General features: G+C 66.3%; 1 protein-coding gene across 1 annotated transcript; it reads right to left on the bottom strand.

Moving 5' to 3' along the window:
- Positions 1-537: 537 nt before the first annotated feature.
- On the bottom strand, positions 538-17,780 carry SMARCC2 (SWI/SNF related BAF chromatin remodeling complex subunit C2). Its single transcript, XM_077788569.1, has 28 exons — positions 17,622-17,780; positions 17,341-17,460; positions 13,440-13,525; positions 13,090-13,171; positions 12,903-12,995; positions 12,739-12,808; positions 11,658-11,727; positions 11,493-11,568; positions 11,281-11,412; positions 11,084-11,199; positions 10,873-10,997; positions 10,723-10,782; positions 10,606-10,643; positions 10,248-10,378; positions 10,087-10,158; positions 9,890-10,003; positions 7,912-8,065; positions 7,712-7,804; positions 7,044-7,169; positions 6,914-6,976; positions 5,204-5,462; positions 2,813-2,974; positions 2,663-2,727; positions 2,457-2,586; positions 2,214-2,380; positions 1,672-1,806; positions 1,364-1,597; positions 538-558 (listed from the first exon to the last, which is right to left on the bottom strand). Exons 1-28 carry the CDS (start codon positions 17,730-17,732, stop codon positions 538-540), a joined length of 3,105 nt encoding a protein of 1,034 aa, XP_077644695.1. The 5' UTR covers positions 17,733-17,780.
- Positions 17,781-18,394: the final 614 nt, after the last annotated feature.

An 18,394-nucleotide genomic window follows, 5' to 3' on the forward strand; every position in this document is an offset into this window, starting at 1 on the left:
CACTCGGTGCGGGGAGAACGTGAGACCCCCGCCCCGATCCTCATTCAATGCAGGGGAGACACCGTGAGACCCCCGCCCCAATCCTCACTCAGTGCAGGGAGAAACCGTGAGACCCCCGCCCCAATCCTCACTCGGTGTGGGGAGAACGTGAGACCCCCGCCCCGATCCTCATTCAATGCGGGGAGAACGTGAGACCCCCGCCCCGATCCTCACTCAATGCAGGGGAGAACGTGAGACCCCCGCCCCGATCCTCACTCAATGCAGGGGAGACACCGTGAGACCCCCGCCCTGGTCCTCACTCAGTGCAGGGGCTGGGGGAGACACCGTGAGACCCCCACCCCAATCCTCACTCAATGCAGGGTAGATACCGTGAGACCCCCACCCTTATCCAGGCACCACTCGGTGTGGGCAGAACATTTTGAGACCCCCACCCTTGTCCAGGATCCACTCACTGTGGGGAGAGCACCCCTGAGACCCCCACCCTTATCCCCACTCAATGTGGAGGTTGTGGGGAGAGCACCCCTGAGACCCCCACCCTTATCCAGCCACCCGCTGGAGCTGCAGGGACAGCACAGGTGAGACCCCCACCCTCAGCCCCGAGCAGCACTGACAGACCCCAGTGTGAGACCCCCACCCACCCCTCAGAGCCGGGGCTGAAACCTGACCTGTGAGACCCCCACCCACACCCCCAGAGCACCGGGGCTGCAGGGAGAGGGTGTCAGTGACAGACCCCAACACTGAGACCCCTCCTCACTGAGCACAGGGGACAGACCCCAACACTGAGACCCCCCTCACCCCAACACTGAGACTCCTCCTCACTGAGCACCAGGGACAGACCCCAACACTGAGACCCCCCCCTCACCCCAACATTGAGACCCCCCCTCACTGAGCACTGGGGACAGACCCCAACACTGAGACCCCCCTCACCCCAGCATCGAGACCCCCCCTCACCCCAACATTGAGACCCCCCCTCACTGAGCACCAGGGACAGACCCCAAAACTGAGACCCCCCTCACCCCAACACCGAGACCCCTCCTCACTGAGCACAGGGGACAGACCCCAAAACTGAGACCCCCCTCACCCCAACACTGAGACCCCCCTCACTGAGCACTGGGGACAGACCCCAACACCAAGACCTCCCCTCACCCCAGCATCGAGACCCCCCCTCACCCCAACATTGAGACCCCCCCTCACTGAGCACCGGGGACAGCACCAGTGAGCCCCCCACCCCCAAATCCTCCGCCCCCACCCCCAGACCCCCCCCCGGATCCCCCCGCCCCGGAGCCCCCCACTGACCGTGCGGGCCCGCCGGGGCTCCCGGGGGCGGCTGCGGCGGGGGCGCCCCGGGCAGGGGCTGCCCCACGGGCTCGGCGGGGCCCACCAGGGCGGGGGGCGCGGCCAGCGGGTGGGCGGCGGGGGCCAGGGGGGCGGCGCCGGGCAGGGGCTGTGCCCCGGGGGGCAGCGGGGGCTGCTGCTGCTGCTGCTGCTGCTGCAGGTGCTGGAAGTGCTGCTGCCGGGCGCGCATCTCGGCGTACTTGAGCTGCTCCATGTGGAAGGCCTGGCGGTCGGCCAGCAGCTGCTGCCGCTGGTATTCCAGCTGCGGGGACAGCGGGCTCAGAGGGGCCCGCGGGGCCGGGCCCGAGCGGCTGCCGCCCTTCCCCGCGCACTCACGGCCTCGCGCTCGCGGTCCATGATGGTCTCCAGCTCCTCGAAGTGCCGCAGTTTGATCTCCAGCTTCTTCATCTGCGTCTCCACCAGCAGCGCCACCAGGGACTTGATCTTGCGCTCCTCCACGGCCGCCAGGTGCTGCCGGGGGACGGCGGCCGGGGGTCAGACATCACACCCGGAGCGTCCCCCTGCCCCGAGCCCGGACCGAGCCCGGCCCCGAGCCCGGCTCCAAGCCCGGACCGAGCCCGGCCCCGAGCCCGGCCCCGAGCCCGGACCGAGCCCGGCCCCGAGCCCGGCCCCGAGCCCGGACCGAGCCCGGCCCCGAGCCCGGACCGAGCCCGGACCGAGCCCGGCCCCGAGCCCCGGCCCCGAGCCCGGACCGAGCCCGGCCCCGAGCCCGGACCGAGCCCGGCCCCGAGCCCGGCCCCGAGCCCGGCCCCGAGCCCGGCTCCAAGCCCGGACCGAGCCCGGCCCCGAGCCCGGACCGAGCCCAGACCGAGCCCGGACCGAGCCCAGACCGAGCCCGGACCGAGCCCCGGCCTCACCTTGGCCTTGACGGCGGCGGCGGCCAGCGCGGCGGCGGCGGCCGTGGACAGGTTCCCCTCGCCGATGTCCCGCTCCACCTTGGCCTTGCGCTCGGCCTCGGGCTCCGGGAGCTCCTTGGGCGCCTCGTCCGGCCCCTCCTTCAGCTCCTTCTCCTTCTCGGGCTCCCCTGTGGCCGGGCAGGGCCGGGTCAGCGGCGCCGTGGGGGGCTCGGCGTGCCCCCAGCCCCGCCACGTCCCCCTCACCTGCGCTGTCGCCGTCACCCTTGTCGGGCTCCTTCTCGCCCTCCGCCTCCTTCCCCTTCTCCTCCTCCTTTTTGGGGGTTTCTCCGGCCTTCTCCTTGGCCTCCTCCTCGGCGGTGCCATCCCGGGGCTCCTGGGGAAGAACCACCCCCGTGGGCACCCCAAACCCACCCCGTTTGCCCCCCCCAGACCCCCGGACCCCTTTTTACCTTCACCTCCTTCTTCTCCTCGGCCGGCTGCGCCTCTGCCCGCGCCTCCTCCGCCCCGCTCTCCTCTGGGGACACAAACGCAGCTCAGACCCCGCTGCCATCGCCCCCAGAGCCCCCCAGAGCCCCCCAGAGCCCCCCGGCCCCTCTGACCGATGCGCTCGGGCTCGTCCGAGGCGGTGCCGGCGATGCCGCTGCTCTCCAGCCCGAAGGCAGGGTCGGCCTTGCCCGTCACCTTGGCCGCCTCCTCCACCTTGCGCACGTGGGCCTCCACCAGCGCCGTGGGCACCTCCTCCTTCATCTTGGAGAACTCCTCTGCGGGCAGAGTTTCTCAGCAGGAGCCCCTCGGGGCTCGCCCTGCGTCCCCCCGGCCCCGCGCATCCCGTGGGGGGCTTGGCCTGGCCCGGCCTGGCTGGCTGTGGAATGTTCTGGAAGGCTCATCCCAGCCCCTGGGAGTTGCTGCGTGTCCCCAGGGCTTGGTCATCTCCCCGTGTTCCTCATCCCTCTCCCCATCAGACTGATCCCAGCTCCCTGGAGGACATCCCATAGGATCCAGCCCTTCTCCCTGTCACAGCTTTCCCATTTTCCTACAGGAACCCCTGCAGGGCTCATCCCTCTCCCCGCATTCCTCATCCCATCTCCTGTAGGACTGATCCCATCTCCCCTTCTCCATAAATCTCATCCCACCCCACGGCAGGATTCCCTGCAGAACTCACCCCATGGTCCTACAGGACTTGCCCCTCTTCCTCTAAGACTTGTCCTGTCTCCCTATGGAATCCCCTGCAGGACTCCTCCCGTTCTCTCACAGAACTCTCCATAAAACCCCTCAAAAAGCTCTTTCCATCCTCCTGCAGGAATCTTTACAGAATTCATCCCTCTCCCCAAAGAACACATTTCTCTTCCTTTAACACTTATTCTATTTCCCTGCAGGACTCCCTCCAGAGCTGATCCCATCCTCCTCCACAATTCCCTACAGGATTTGTCCCTCCTCCCACAAAACTCACCCTGTCCCTACAGAACTCCCTGCAGGGCTCGTCCGTTCTCCCACAGGACTCCCCACAGTCCATCCCTCTCCCCAGTCCCCTATAGGATTCATTCCTCTTCCACTCTCCCTACAGGACTCGCCCTCTCCCCACAGTCCCTGTCCCCTCTCCCCACAGGATTCATTCCTCTCCCCATAGTCCCCATCCCCTCTCCCCACAGTTCCTGTCCCCTCTCCCCACAGGATTCATTCCTCTCCCCATAGTCCCCATCCCCTCTCCCCACAGTTCCTGTCCCCTCTCCCCACAGGATTCATTCCTCTCCCCATAGTCCCCATCCCCTCTCCCCACAGTTCCTGTCCCCTCTCCCCACAGGATTCATTCCTCTCCCCATAGTCTCCATCCCCTCTCCCCACAGTTCTTGTCCCCTCTCCCTATAGGATACATTCTTCTCCCCACATCCCTGTTCCTACTCCCCCCATCCCCATCACCTCTCCCACATCCCCTTCCCTTCTACCACACCCCCATCCCCTTTCCCCTCATCCCCATCCCCTCTCCCACATTCCTGTCCCCTCTCCCTTTAGGATTCATTCTTCTTCCCACATCCCAATTCCTTCTCCTCACATCCCCATCCCCTCTTCCCCATCCCCATCCCCATCCCCATCCCCATCCCCATCCCCATCCCCTCTTCCCCATCCCCATCCCCATCCCCATCCCCATCCCCATCCCCTCTCCCCCATCCCCATCCCCATCCCCATCCCCATCCCCATCCCCTCTTCCCCATCCCCATCCCCATCCCCATCCCCATCCCCATCCCCATCCCCTCTTCCCCATCCCCATCCCCATCCCCATCCCCATCCCCATCCCCATCCCCATCCCCATCCCCTCTCCCCATCCCCTCTCCCCCATCCCCATCCCCATCCCCATCCCCATCCCCATCCCCTCTTCCCCATCCCCATCCCCATCCCCATCCCCATCCCCATCCCCATCCCCTCTTCCCCATCCCCATCCCCATCCCCATCCCCATCCCCATCCCCATCCCCATCCCCATCCCCTCTCCCCCATCCCCATCCCCATCCCCATCCCCATCCCCATCCCCTCTTCCCCATCCCCATCCCCATCCCCATCCCCATCCCCATCCCCATCCCCATCCCCATCCCCATCCCCATCCCCTCTCCCCCATCCCCATCCCCTCTCCCCCATCCCCATCCCCATCCCCTCTCCCCATCCCCATCCCCATCCCCATCCCCATCCCCATCCCCTCTCCCCCATCCCCATCCCCTCTCCCCATCCCCATCCCCATCCCCATCCCCATCCCCTCTCCCCCATCCCCATCCCCTCTCCCCCATCCCCATCCCCTCTCCCCCATCCCCATCCCCATCCCCATCCCCTCTCCCCATCCCCATCCCCATCCCCATCCCCATCCCCATCCCCATCCCCTCTCCCCCATCCCCATCCCCATCCCCTCTCCCCCATCCCCATCCCCTCTCCCCATCCCCATCCCCTCTCCCCTCTCCCCCAGCCCCTCTCCCCAGCCCCCCAGCCCCCTGCCCATCCTGCTCACCCAGGGCCGACTTGGCGGCGGCCGAGGCCACGCGCGGATCCACCACGGAGGCCAGGAAGGCCACGGTGCTCATGACGGGGTTGCCCGACTGGCTGAAGGGGATGGGCTGGTAGGCCAGGGGCCCCAGCGAGGCCTCCGAGTCCTCCAGGTAGGGATCCTCGATGGGCAGGCGCAGGAAGTGCAGGATGCACTCGTCCTGCGTGCGGCTGCCCACGTGCTCCGACACCTTGTTCCAGTCGTCCTTGTACATCTCCAGCGCCTGCGAGGGGTGACGGGGGTCAGGGGGGGCTGGCAGCCCTGTCCCCTCATCCCCTGTCCCCTCATCCCCTGTCCCATACCCCCTGTCCCCACATCCCCTGTCCCCTCATCCCCTGTCCTATACCCCCTGTCCCCACATCCTCTGTCCTACCCTCTGTGCCCTCATCCCCTGTCCTACATCCCGTCCTCACATCCCCTGTCCCCATTTCCCTGTCCCCACATCCCTGTCCCCACATCCCCTGTCCTACCCTCTGTCCCCTCATCCCCTGTCTTATATCACCTGTCCCCACATCCTCTGTCCTACCCTCTGTGCCCTCATCCCCTGTCCTACATCCTGTCCTCACATCCCCTGTCCTCACATCCCCTGTCCCCATTTCCCTGTCCCCACTACCCTGTTGTCCCAATTTCCCTGTCCCCACTCCCCTGCTGTCCCCCCATCCCTGTCCCCACTCCCCTGCTGTCCCCCCATCCCTGTCCCCACTCCCCTGCTGTCCCCCCATCCCTGTCCCCACTCCCCTGCTGTCCCCCCATCCCTGTCCCCACTCCCCTGCTGTCCCCACATCCCCTGCCATCCCTGTCCCCACATCCCTGTCCCCACATCCCCTGCTGTCCCCACATCCCTGTCCCCACGTCCCTGTCCCCACATCCCTGTCCCCACATCCCCTGCTGTCCCCACATCCCTGTCCCCATTTCCCTGTCCCCACATCCCTGTCCCCACATCCCTGTCCCCATTTCCCTGTCCCCACATCCCTGTCCCCACATCCCTGTCCCCACATCCCTGTCCCCACTACCCTGTTGTCCCCATTTCCCTGTCCCCACATCCCCTGCTGTCCCCACATCCCTGTCCCCACATCCCCTGCTGTCCCCACATCCCTGTCCCCACTTCCCTGTCCCCACATCCCTGTCCCCCCCATCCCTGTCCCCACATCCCCTGCTGTCCCCACATCCCTGTCCCCACGTCCCTGTCCCCACATCCCTGTCCCCACATCCCCTGCTGTCCCCACATCCCTGTCCCCACGTCCCTGTCCCCACATCCCTGTCCCCACATCCCCTGCTGTCCCCACATCCCTGTCCCCATTTCCCTGTCCCCACATCCCTGTCCCCACATCCCTGTCCCCATTTCCCTGTCCCCACGTCCCTGTCCCCACATCCCTGTCCCCACATCCCCTGCTGTCCCCACATCCCTGTCCCCACTTCCCTGTCCCCACATCCCTGTCCCCACATCCCTGTCCCCATTTCCCTGTCCCCACGTCCCTGTCCCCACATCCCTGTCCCCACATCCCCTGCTGTCCCCACATCCCTGTCCCCACTACCCTGTTGTCCCCATTTCCCTGTCCCCACATCCCCTGCTGTCCCCACGTCCCTGTCCCCATTTCCCTGTCCCCACATCCCTGTCCCCACATCCCTGTCCCCACTCCCCTGCTGTCCCACGTCCCCCCGGTCCCCAGGCACCTCCAGCAGCAGCAGCGTCTCCTGCTCCGTCCACTCCCGCGTGGCGCTGGCGGCGGCTTTGCTCTGCGGGGGGAGATGGGGGTGAGGGGCGGCGGGCGGGGGGCCGGCGCCGGGCCCGGGGGGTGCCCACCTTGGAGGGGACGTTCTTCTTGGTGTACATGTCGGTGCGGAGACCGAAGTTCTGCATGTCGGCCGGCTTCTCCTTGCCCTTGTCCGGGAAGTTCAGCATCTGCTGCGAGGCCGAGCTGGGCTGCTGCTGGGGGGAGAGGGGACACGCTGGGCCGGGCCCGCGGGGCAGGACATCGGCGTGTGCCCTCCTCCTCCCGATGTCCTTCGTGTCACGGCGTCCCCGTCACGGCGCCCCATCACAGGGTCTCCATCATGGTGACCCCATCACTGTGTCCCCATCACGGCGTCCCCATCACGGCGTCCCCATCACGGTGACCCCATCAAGGTGTCCCCATCATGGGGTCCATCACGGGGTCCATCAAAGGGTCCCCATCACCATGTCACCATCATGGTGACCCCATCACGGCATCCCCATAAAGGGGTTCCCATCACCATGTCCCCATCACGGCGTCCATCACGGCGACCCCATCACCGTGTCCCCATCATGGTGCCCCCATCACCGTGTCTCCATCACGGTGCCCCCATCACAGTGTCCCCATCACGGCGTCCCCATCACGGCGTCCCCCCCTCGTCCCTGCTCCCCGGGGCAGGGCGGCATGCGATGGGGAGGAGGGAAGGAGCCTTCCTCGGCCAGCGGCGGGGGGCACGGACCCCCAAGGAGCCGCCTACCAGCTCCGGCTTGCCCTTCACCGTCTCGCTGCCCAGCTCCTCCATCTCTTTGCTCTTGCGGCCCGTCTTGGCGTCGCCGTCGCTCTGCCGGCCCTGAGGCACGGATCGAAGCTGTGCATCCCCCACCCCCCGCCCCACCGGGACCGGGGGGCGGCAGGGGGGGGTCGCGGCTGGGCGGGGCGGCCGCCCCCGGCACCCACCTGGGGCGTTTTGGGCTGCAGGGGCACCAGCCCCGAGGGGGTGTCGGCCAGCACGTGGAAGTGAGAGGTGGGCGGGGGGCCCATGGGGGTGGGCCGGCTCTCGGCGTCCACCTGGTAATTGATGAGGCCCCACTGCTCCAGGAAGGCGTGGACCCTGCGGAGAGCCGGGGTGGCACGGTGTGACACTGAGCGGCTCTGTGCCACGGCACCGGGCAGCCACCAGTGCCAGGGGGACACTGAGTGGTTCTGTGCCACAGCACTGGACAGCCACCAGTGCCAGGGGGACACTGAGCGGCTCTGTGCCACGGCACCGGGCAGCCACCAGTGCCAGGGGGACACTGAGCGGCTCTGTGCCACGGCACCGGGCAGCCACCAGTGCCAGGGGGACACTGAGCGGCTCTGTGCCACAGCACCGGGCAGCCACCAGTGCCAGGGGGACACCGAGTGGTTCTGTGCCACAGCACTGGACAGCCACCAGTGCCAGGGGGACAATAACCACTGTGCTCCACTGGTATTGGACACACACCAGTGCCAGGGGGACACTGAGCGGCCCTGTGCCACGGCACCGGGCAGCCACCAGTGCCAGGGGGACACCGAGTGGTTCTGTGCCACGGCACCGGGCAGCCACCAGTGCCAGGGGGACACTGACCACTGTGTTCCAATGGTATTGGACACACACCAGTGCCAGGGGGACAACTGACCACTCTATCCTGCTGGCACCAGGGTCAGAGCCTGTTGGACCTGGTGTGGGCAGTGTGGTGTGACACTGACCATCCCTGTGCCACGGCACCGGGCAGCCACCAGTGCCAGGGGGACAATGACCACTGTGCTCCACTGGTATTGGACACACACCAGTGCCAGGGGGACACTGACCACTGTGTTCCACTGGTATTGGACACACACCAGTGCCAGGGGGACACTGAGCACCCCTGTGCCATGGCACCGGGCAGCCACCAGTGCCAGGGGGACACTGAGTGGTTCTGTGCCACGGCACCGGGCAGCCACCAGTGCCAGGGGGACAATGACCATAATGTTCCAATGGTATTGGACACACACCAGTGCCAGGGTGACACACGCCACCCTGTGCCGCGGCGCTGGGCAGCCACCTATGCCAGGGTGCCACACCCTTGGTGTGGAACCCCCAACACCCCTGGCACTGGACCCCTGCCACCCCCATGGTGCCAAAACGATCCCCCTGCCCCAGTGGCACCAGATCCCTGCCACGCCTGGGGTGCCACACTGACCCCCTGCCACGCCTGGGGTGCCACGCTGACCACTCAGCAGTGTGCCACACTGACCCCCTGCCGACCCTGGGGTGCCACACTGACCCTCCAGCAGCACCAGGGTGCCACACTGACCACTCAGCAGTGTGCCACACTGACCCCCTGCCAACCCTGGGGTGCCACACTGACCCTCCAGCAGCACCAGGGTGCCACACTGACCACTCAGCAGTGTGCCACACTGACCCCCTGCCAGCCCCAGGGTGCCACACTGACCTCCTGCCCACGAGCACCAGCCCCCTGTCAGTTTTGGGGTGCCAAACCAACGCTCAAACACCAGGAGCACCACACCCCTGGCATCATGTGGGTACCAAACCAACCCCCAAACACCAGCATCAACAGCCCCCTGTCAGTTTTGGGGTACCAAACCAAACCCTGAACACCAGGAGCACCACACCCCTGGCAGCGTGTGGGTACCAAACCAACCCCCAAACACCAGGATCACCAGAACCCTGCCAGTTTTGGGGTGCCAAACCAACGCTCAAACACCAGGAGCACCGCACCCCTGGCAGCATGTGGGTACCCTAAACACCAGGATCACCGCACCCCTGGCAGGACTGGGGTGCCAAACCAACCCCCAAACTCCAGGATCACCAGCCCCTGGCAGGACTGGGGTGCCAAACCAACCCCCAGACACCAGGAGCACCCCTCCCCTGGCAGCACCAGGGTGCCCCCAGCCCGCAGCCGGTGCCACCCACCGCATGATGGCACAGACGTCCCCGGCCAGGTTGCGCCGGCAGGCCGTGGAGGTCAGGTACTCCTGCGGGTTCAGCCGGTACGTGTCGATCATGAAGTTCCGGTAGGCCAGGTAGCTGCGGGGGCACGGGAGGGGGCTCAGCACCGGGCACGGCCCCGGGGGGCTGCGGGCAGGGGGGGAGAGGGGCTTCGGCCTCACATTTCGGGGGTCTTGGATTTGTTTTTGCCGTTGAAGAACTCGGGCAGGGCGCGGCGCTCGATGGCGTGGACGCTGCGGGAGGAGAGGCTCGGGGAGGGCTCTGGAGCAGCCTCCTCATCCTCAGGTGATGAAGGCAGCTCGGGACCCCCCCTCAGCTGTACCTGTTGTAGTCGAACCAGGCGGCGTAGCTGGGGATGATGATGTGGTGGGTCTGCTCTGTCACGTTGTCCTCGTGCAGGTCGGGGTTCTTGGCCTGCTCCCCTTTGCTGCCGGTGCCGTTCTCCTCCTCGTCCTGCCCCACAGAGCAGCACCCCATGGGCAAAGGGACCCCCTTCAGCGCCCTTCATCATCCTCACCCACAGCAGGATGAGACCAAGGGCCCCGGCTGCAGCCCCAGGGGTGAGGGGAAGGGCAGAAAAGAACGTTTTTGTACCCAAAAGAGGGACAAGGAATGAGAGAGAAGCGGGTGCTCATCGAGCTACGGTGCCCCCCGTGCTGGAACACCTTCCCCGGGCTCACCTTGCCAGCTGTCTCCATGCTCTCATCTTCCTGCTCATCTGGAAGGGAGGACAGGGGTGGGTTTGGGCACTGCCAGGCCGGGGGTCTCGAGGCTCTGCTGTGGCTCCTCAGACTCACCCAGGTCTGTCATGGTGCCCCCCTTGACGGGCGCCGACTCCGAGTCCTTCTTGGTGTTGACTGTGGGGGGAAAAGTGGTGCTGAGCACCCCGGGGACCCCTCCCACAATGCTGGGGAGCCCAGGGCGTGGCTGCTGCCCCCCACACTGACCTGTTTTGGGCAGAGTGACCTCCTCCACGTTGGGGACGGGTGAGGGCTCGTCCATGTCCTTGGTCAGGTCCTCCTGCTCCTCCTCGCGGTGCCCACGCTTGGATTTGTTATAGGGGGTAGAGGGTCTGCCAAGGGAGAGACCCCCCATCACCACTGACCCCCAGGGCTGAACTCGCCCACCCCCAGACCCCCCCAAACCCCCCCAGCTCACCCCTTCTTCGCGTTCTTCTTCTTGGCCTCGGGGGTGGGCGAGGGCGAGGGCGAGCGCTTCCTCTTCTTGTAGTTGCCCCCCTTCTTGTCCCGCCGGTCCGAGTCGGGGCTGTTCACCTGGGGGGCACCGCGGGGGTCCAGCTGAGCAGGGTGAGACCCCCAGGACCCCTCCCCGAGGGGCTCTGAGCTGGCTCTGACCTCGTCTGTCAGCGTCTTGGCCGAGATCTTCTTCCTGCGGGTGACGGGGCTCTTCTCGTCCGTCACCTCGTAATCCTCCTCGTTCATCCACTCGTTGAAGGTGTCCGTGTCCAGGATCCACTTGGCGTGGACCTGCCGGCCAGGGGAGAGGCTGGCTCAGGCCAGGGAGGGGGGCTCCAGCTGCCCCCCAAACCTGGGGGTCCCCCCGGTACCTTCCGGGGCTTCTCCGGTGTCGGGGGATCCTCCACGGACGCCTCGATCTCGCTGGCCGGGATCCAGGTGTCGTAGCTGGGGGAACAGGGGGAGAGGGTCAAAGTGACACCCGCAGCGATTTGGGGGGGGACAGGGGGTCCCCGAAATCCTCATCCCCCCCTCACCTGTCGGGGTAGTACCCCCAGTGCAGCAGCACCTGCTTGTCGCGCTTCATGACGGGCCGGACCCACTCCTCTGCGGGGCACACCGAGGGCCGGGCTGAGCATGGACCCTGCAGCCCCCCGTGGCCCCCCAAAAACCCCACCTGCCCACCTAGAACCCCCTGTGACCCCCCAAATTCCCCTCCTGCACCCACCTTCCCCTGCCCCCCAGAGCCCCCCGTGACCCCCAAACTCCTTCTTGCACCCATCTTCCTCTGCCCCCCAGAGCCCCCCATGGCCCCCCAAAACCACCTTCCTCTGCCCCCACGACCCCCTAAATTCCCCTCCTGCACCCACCTTCCTCTGCCCCCCAGAGCCCCCTGTGACCCCCAAAAACCCCCTCGTGCACCCACCTTCCCCTGCCTCCCAGAGCCCCCCGTGGCCCCTCAAATTTCCCTCCTGCACCCACCTTCCTCTGGATTCTCCATAGCCCCCAAACCCCCACACCCTACTCTTGCACCCACCTTGCTCTGCACCCCCAGAGCCCCCTGTGACCCCCCAAATTCCCCTCCTGCACCCACCTTCCTCTGCCCCCCATGACCCCCTAAATTCCCCTCCTGCACCCACCTCTTTTCCCCCCCAGATCCCCCTGTGACCCTCAAATTCCCCTCCTGCATCCACCTTTCTCTGGATTCTCCAGAGGCCCCCAAACCCCCACACCCTACTCCTGCACCCACCTTCCTCTGCCCCCCAAAATCTCCCTGACCCCCCAAACCCCCTCCAGCACCCACCTTCCTCTGCCCCCATGACCCTCAAATTCCCCACCTGCACCCACCTTCCTCTGCCCTCCCAGAGCGCCCCAATGACCCCCCCGAATTCCCCACCTGCACCCACCTTCCTCTGCCCCCCAAAATCCCCCTGACCCCCCAAACCCCCTCCAGCACCCACCTTCCTCTGCCCCCATGACCCTCAAATTCCCCACCTGCACCCACCTTCCTCTGCCCTCCCAGAGCGCCCCAATGACCCCCCCGAATTCCCCACCTGCACCCACCTTCCTCTGCCCCCCAAAATCCCCCTGACCCCCCAAACCCCCTCCAGCACCCACCCTCCTCCAGGTTCCCGGGCACGGGGCAGACGATGTGCGATGCGTTGCTCTTGTCCTCAGTCACGGTGCCCTGTGCCAGCCAGGGGATGAATCCGGGGTAAAAATTGGGGTGAGACCCCTGGTGAGCCCCCCTCCATGCCCCCCACCCTGGCACTGCCACCCACCTGGTGCCTCTTGACGATGTCCTTGAGCTTCCCCAGCAGTTTGGGCTCGATCTCCTGGTGCAGGAAGATGTTGGGCCGAGCCAGGCAGTTGTTCTGGGGAGGAAGGGGAGAGAGCAGAGGGGTGAGCTCTGTGAGGAGGGGGGGACACGGGGTGGGGGTCCCGGGGCTGGGGGCCGTGGGCTCTTACCTGCACCAGGGATTTCTCGATGGTCATGAACATCTCCACGTTGCGGTCCATGCGCGAGGGATTCTGGAAATCGAAACGCCGCCTTATTGGAAGAAAAGAGCGACTCTCATGAAAGCCACAGCTCAGGTCTCCTCGTCAGCACCCGAAATTTGGGGAGCGGGGGAGTGGGACACGTGCCTGGACCCCATCAGGGTCCGCAGTGACACAGGGGGACACGTCCCAGCGCCTGTTTGCTCTGCAGGTGACGGCCCCGCAACCGCCCCACCCTGGGAACCGCCAGCCAAGGCCACCCCTGGAGGGGACCCCCACCCCTGACCCCACCCAGGACCCCCACCCCCATGGGTGCTCACCATCCTTGGTCGCTCTTGAATTTATAGGCGGCTGCCAGGATGTGGCACAGGGCTCCCCCCGCCTTGAAATCCAGGAAGCATTTGATCTGCAACGGGAGAGGGGTCAGGGGGACAGGGACACCGCCCTGCCGGGGGGACATCTCCCCTCGGGGTGACATCCCCTTGGTGGGGTGACATCTCCTCCTCGAGGTGACACCCCCTTGTCTGGGTGCCATCTCCTCATGGGGTGACATCCCCTTGTCTAGGTGCCATCTTCACGTTTAGGTGACATCCCCATGTCTGGGTGCCATCTCCTCATGGGGTGACATCTCCTCGTGGGGTGCCATCCCCTTGTGGGGGTGACATCCCCATGTTTAGGTGCAATCCCCTTGTCTGGGTGACATCCCTTTGTGAGGGTAACATCCCCAAGTCTGAGTGACATCCCCAAGTCTGGGTGACATCCTTTGTGAGGGTGCCATCCCTTTGTTGGGGTGACATCCCCTCATGGGGTGCCATCCCTTGTAAGGATGACATCCCCATGTTTAGGTGCTATCCCCTTGTCTGGGTAACATTCCCTTGTTGGGATGACATCCCCTCATGGGGTGACATCCCCTTGTTGGGGTGACATCCCCTTGTCTGGGTGCCATCTTCACGTTTAGGTGACATCCCCGTGTCTGGGTGACATCCCCGTATCTAGGTGACATCCCCGTATCTAGGTGACATCCCCTCATGGAGTGCCATCCCTATATTTAGGTGACACATCTGAGTGACACCCTCTCGCAGGGTGCCATCCCCGTGTCTGGGTGACGTCCCCTTGTCATGGTCCCATCCCCTCTCCCAGGTGCCACCTCCTTGGCCTCTGGGATGGGGTCCCTGCAGTGTTGTAGCACTGTCCCCACTCGGGGCCCTGTCCCTGTGTGGGGACATTGTCCCCAGGTCCTTTGGGGGTGTCCTGGGGTCCTTGGGGCAGTGTCCCCTGGTCCTTGGGGCCCTGTCCCTGTGTGGGGACATTGTCCCGAGGTCCTTTGGGTCAGTGTCCCCTGTCCCCTGGTCCTTGGGGCCCTGTCCCTGTGTGGGGACATTGTCCCGAGGTCCTTTGGGTCAGTGTCCCCTGTCCCCTGGTCCTTGGGGCCCTGTCCCTGTGTGAGGACATTGTCCCCAGGTCCTTTGGGGCTGTCCTGGGGTCCTTGGGGCCCTGTCCCTGTGTGGGGACATTGTCCCGAGGTCCTTTGGGTCAGTGTCCCCTGTCCCCTGGTCCTTGGGGCCCTGTCCCTGTGTGAGGTCACTGTCCCCAGGTCCTTTGGGGCTGTCCTGGGGTCCTTGTGGCAGTGTCCCCTGGCCCTTGGGGACAATGGTGTCCCAGGGTCCCCGGCACTGTCCCCAGCACTCCAGGCCATGTCCCTGACCAGGGCACTGTCACTGGCCGCTGTCCATGGTCAGCTGCTGTCCCCGAGCCACCAAATGCTGAACGGTGTCACCAGGGCCGTGTCCCTGAGGCTTTGGGTGCTGTCCCTGCTCAGGGTCGTGTCCCCAGGTATTGGGGTGCTGTCCCTGCTCAGAGCTGTGTCCCCAGGTCTTTGGGGACACGGCCCCAGGGCTGTCCCCGTCTCTGGGGCACTGTCCCTGCTCAGGACCCTGTCCCTGGTCATCATTGTCCTTGTCCCCTTTTCACTGGGGCTCTGCCCCAAGGTTTGGGGTGCTGCTTCTGCATTTTTGGGATGCTGTGCCCATTTAGGCCTTGTCACCCTGTCCCTGGGTGCTGTCCCCAAGTCCTGGGGTTCTGTTCCTGAGCACTCAGATGCTGTCCCTGGGTATTGGGGTGCTGTCCCCACTCAGAGCCTTGTCCCCTGTTCTTTGGAGCTTTTTTGGGGGGCTCTGGGGCCCCATTCCCACTCAGCTTTGTCCCCAGGTTTTTGGGTTGCTGCATGTGGGGCACTGGGGCCTCATCCCAGGGTCATTGGGGTCTGTCCCCAGGCCTTGAGGGCACTGTCCCTGCTCATCAGGGTCAAAAAATCCCTGGGTCCCCAAATCCCTGGGGTCCCCAAATCCCTGGGTCCCCAAATCCCCAAGGCTCTGTCCCTGGGATTTTGGGGTGCTGTCCCCAGGTCTTTGGGCTCTGTCCCTGGGCACTGGGGTGCTGTCCCCAGGTCTTTGGGCTCTGTCCCTGCGATTTTGGGGTGCTGTCCCCGAGGCTTTGGGCTCTGTCCCTGCTCAGGGTCTTGTCCCTGCTCAGCAGGGCCCTGTCCCCAGGCACCAGGGCTCTGTCCCTGGGCATTGAGGGGACATCCTGAGTACTGGGATGCCTTCCCTGGATATTGGGGTGCTTTCCCCAACCTGGGCTCTGTCCCCTCTTCTTTGGTTCTCCCCCCTGGGTTCCTCCAGGACCCCATCCCAGGGTCATCCCTGCACTTTTGGGGCTCTGTCCCTGCTCAGAGCCTTGTCCCCGCTCACCAGGGCCATGTCCCCAGCTCTGAGGGATGCTGTCTCCACATCTTTAAGGCACTCTCTCCAACCTGGGCTCTGTCCCCACCTCATTGAGGCGTTCTCCCCATCCTGGGCTTTGTGCCCTCTTCTTCGGGGCTCTTCCCCAGCTCACCGGGGTGCCATCCCCAGGTCTCTGGGCTCTGTCCCTGCTCACCAGGGCCATGTCCCCCGCTCTGAGGGATGCTGTCCCCACATCTTTAAGGCACTCTCCCCAACCTGGGCTCTGTCCCCACATCTCTGAGGCGTTCTCCCCAACCTGGGCTTTGTCCCCCATTCTTTGGGACTCTTCCTCATCTCACCGGGGTGCCGTCCCCAGGTCTTTGGGCTCTGTCCCTGCTCAGAGCCTTGTCCCCGCTCACCAGAGCCATGTCCCTAGCTCTGAGGGATGCTGTCCCCACATTTCTGAGGCGTTCTCCCCAACCTGGGCTCTGTCCCCACCTCATTGAGGCGTTCTGCCCAACCTGGGCTTTGTGCCCTCTTCTTTGGGGCTCTTCCCCAGCTCACTGGGGTGCCATCCCCAGGTCTCTGGGCTCTGTCCCCGCTCACCAGAGCCATGTCCCCCGCTCTGAAGGATGCTGTCCCCACATCTTTAAGGCGTTCTCCCCAACCTGGGCTTTGTCCCCCGTTCCTCGGGGCTCTTCCCCATCTCACTGGGGAGCCGTCCCCAGGTCTCTGGGCTCTGTCCCCGCTCACCAGAGCCATGTCCCCCGCTCTGAGGGATGCTGTCCCCACATCTCTGAGGTGTTCTCCCCAACCTGGGCTTTGTCCCCTCTTCTTTGGTTCTCCCCCCAGGTCCCTCCAGGACCCCATCCCAGGGTCATCCCTGCACTTTTGGGGCTCTGTCCCTGCTCAGAGCCTTGTCCCCGCTCACCAGGGCCATGTCCCCCGCTCTGAGGGATGCTGTCCCCACATCTTGAAGGCACTCTCCCCAACCTGGGCTTTGTGCCCTCTTCTTCGGGACTCTTCCTCATCTCACCGGGGTGCCGTCCCCAGGTCTCTGGGCTCTGTCCCTGCTCTGAGCCTTGTCCCTGCTCACCAGAGCCATGTCCCCAGCTCTGAGGGATGCTGACCCCACATTTCTGAGGCGTTCTCCCCATCCTGGGCTCTGTCCCCTGTTCCTCGGGGCTCTTCCCCATCTCACCGGGGTGCCGTCCCCAGGTCTCTGGGCTCTGTCCCTGCTCACCAGAGCCATGTCCCCAGCTCTGAGGGATGCTGTCCCCACATCTTTAAGGCACTCTCCCCAGCCTGGGCTCTGTCCCCACCTCATTGAGGCGTTCTGCCCAGCCTGGGCTTTGTCCCCCGTTCTCCGGGGCTCTTCACCCGGGCACCACGAGCGTCCATGCCCGCACCTCCGGGGCCCCGTCCCTGCTCAGGGCCTCGTCCCCCGCTCCCCGCGTGTCCCGGCCGCGGTGTCCCCGCGTCCCCCCGCGGCTCTCACCGGCAGCTTGGTGAGGGGCGCGTTGCTGACGTGCTTCCCGAACACCTCCTCCTGGAACTGCAGCAGCTGCACCACCAGGCTCGACAGCGACTTGTTGGTGGGGGGCTCGGCCTGGATGTACTGCGGGGCCGGGGCTCAGCGGGGCCGGGGCTCAGCGCGGCCGCCGCGGCCGCTGAGGGGAGCGGGGCGGGGTGGGGGGGGCGCGATGGCGGCGGCGGCGGCGCCGTGACAGGCCGGGCCCGGCGGGCCGGAGGGCGGCCCCGCGGTTCCCGCGGACCTACCTTCTTGTAGTTCTTGCCCAGCCACAGCCGCACGTTGTCGAACTGGCTGACGGTGTCCGAGGCCTCGTAGTACTTGACGTTGGGGCCGCCGTCCTTCTTCCGCACCGCCATCTTGAGCGGGCCGGGCCGCGCCGCCGCCTGCGCCCGCCGCTGCCGCCCCCTGCCGGCGCCGCGCCGCCACTGCCGCGCCCGCCGCTCGCTGTCCCCGTTCCCGGTCCCTGTCCCCGTTCCCGGTCCCTGTCCCCGATCCCGGTCCCTGTCCCCGATCCCGCTGTCCCCGATCCCGCTGTCCCCGTTCCCGGTCGCTGTCCCCGATCCCGGTCGCTGTTACATCCCCGCCGCCCGCCTTGGTGCCCTCCCGTTCCCGCACTGCCGCTCCCGCCGCCCCCGCTGCCGCCCCCTGGCGGTGCCGCTCCGGCACTGCCGCCTCCGCCTCTCCCGCCCGGTCTTGCCGGTGCCGGTCGCTGGTCCCGCTCCCGCCCGGTGGTTCCGGTCCCGGTCGCTGGTCCCGCTCCCGCACCGCCACCCCCGATCGTTGTTCCCGACCTCGATCGTTATTCCCGGCCCCGCCGCCCCCGTTCTACCGCCCGCCACCGGTCCCGCTGCGCCCGCCACCGCCTCCTGCTGGTCCCGTTCCCGCCGTTCCCGCTGTTCCTCAGGCGCCGTTCCCGGTCCCGGGCGCCGTTCCCGGCCCCGAGCCCCCGCTCCACCGCCCGCTGCTGGTCCCGCTGCCCTCGGGCGCCGTTCCCGGTCCCGGGCGCCGTTCCCGGCCC

Source organism: Lonchura striata, chromosome 27 (assembly GCF_046129695.1).
Source record: "Lonchura striata isolate bLonStr1 chromosome 27, bLonStr1.mat, whole genome shotgun sequence".
Lineage (NCBI taxonomy): Eukaryota > Metazoa > Chordata > Aves > Passeriformes > Estrildidae > Lonchura > Lonchura striata.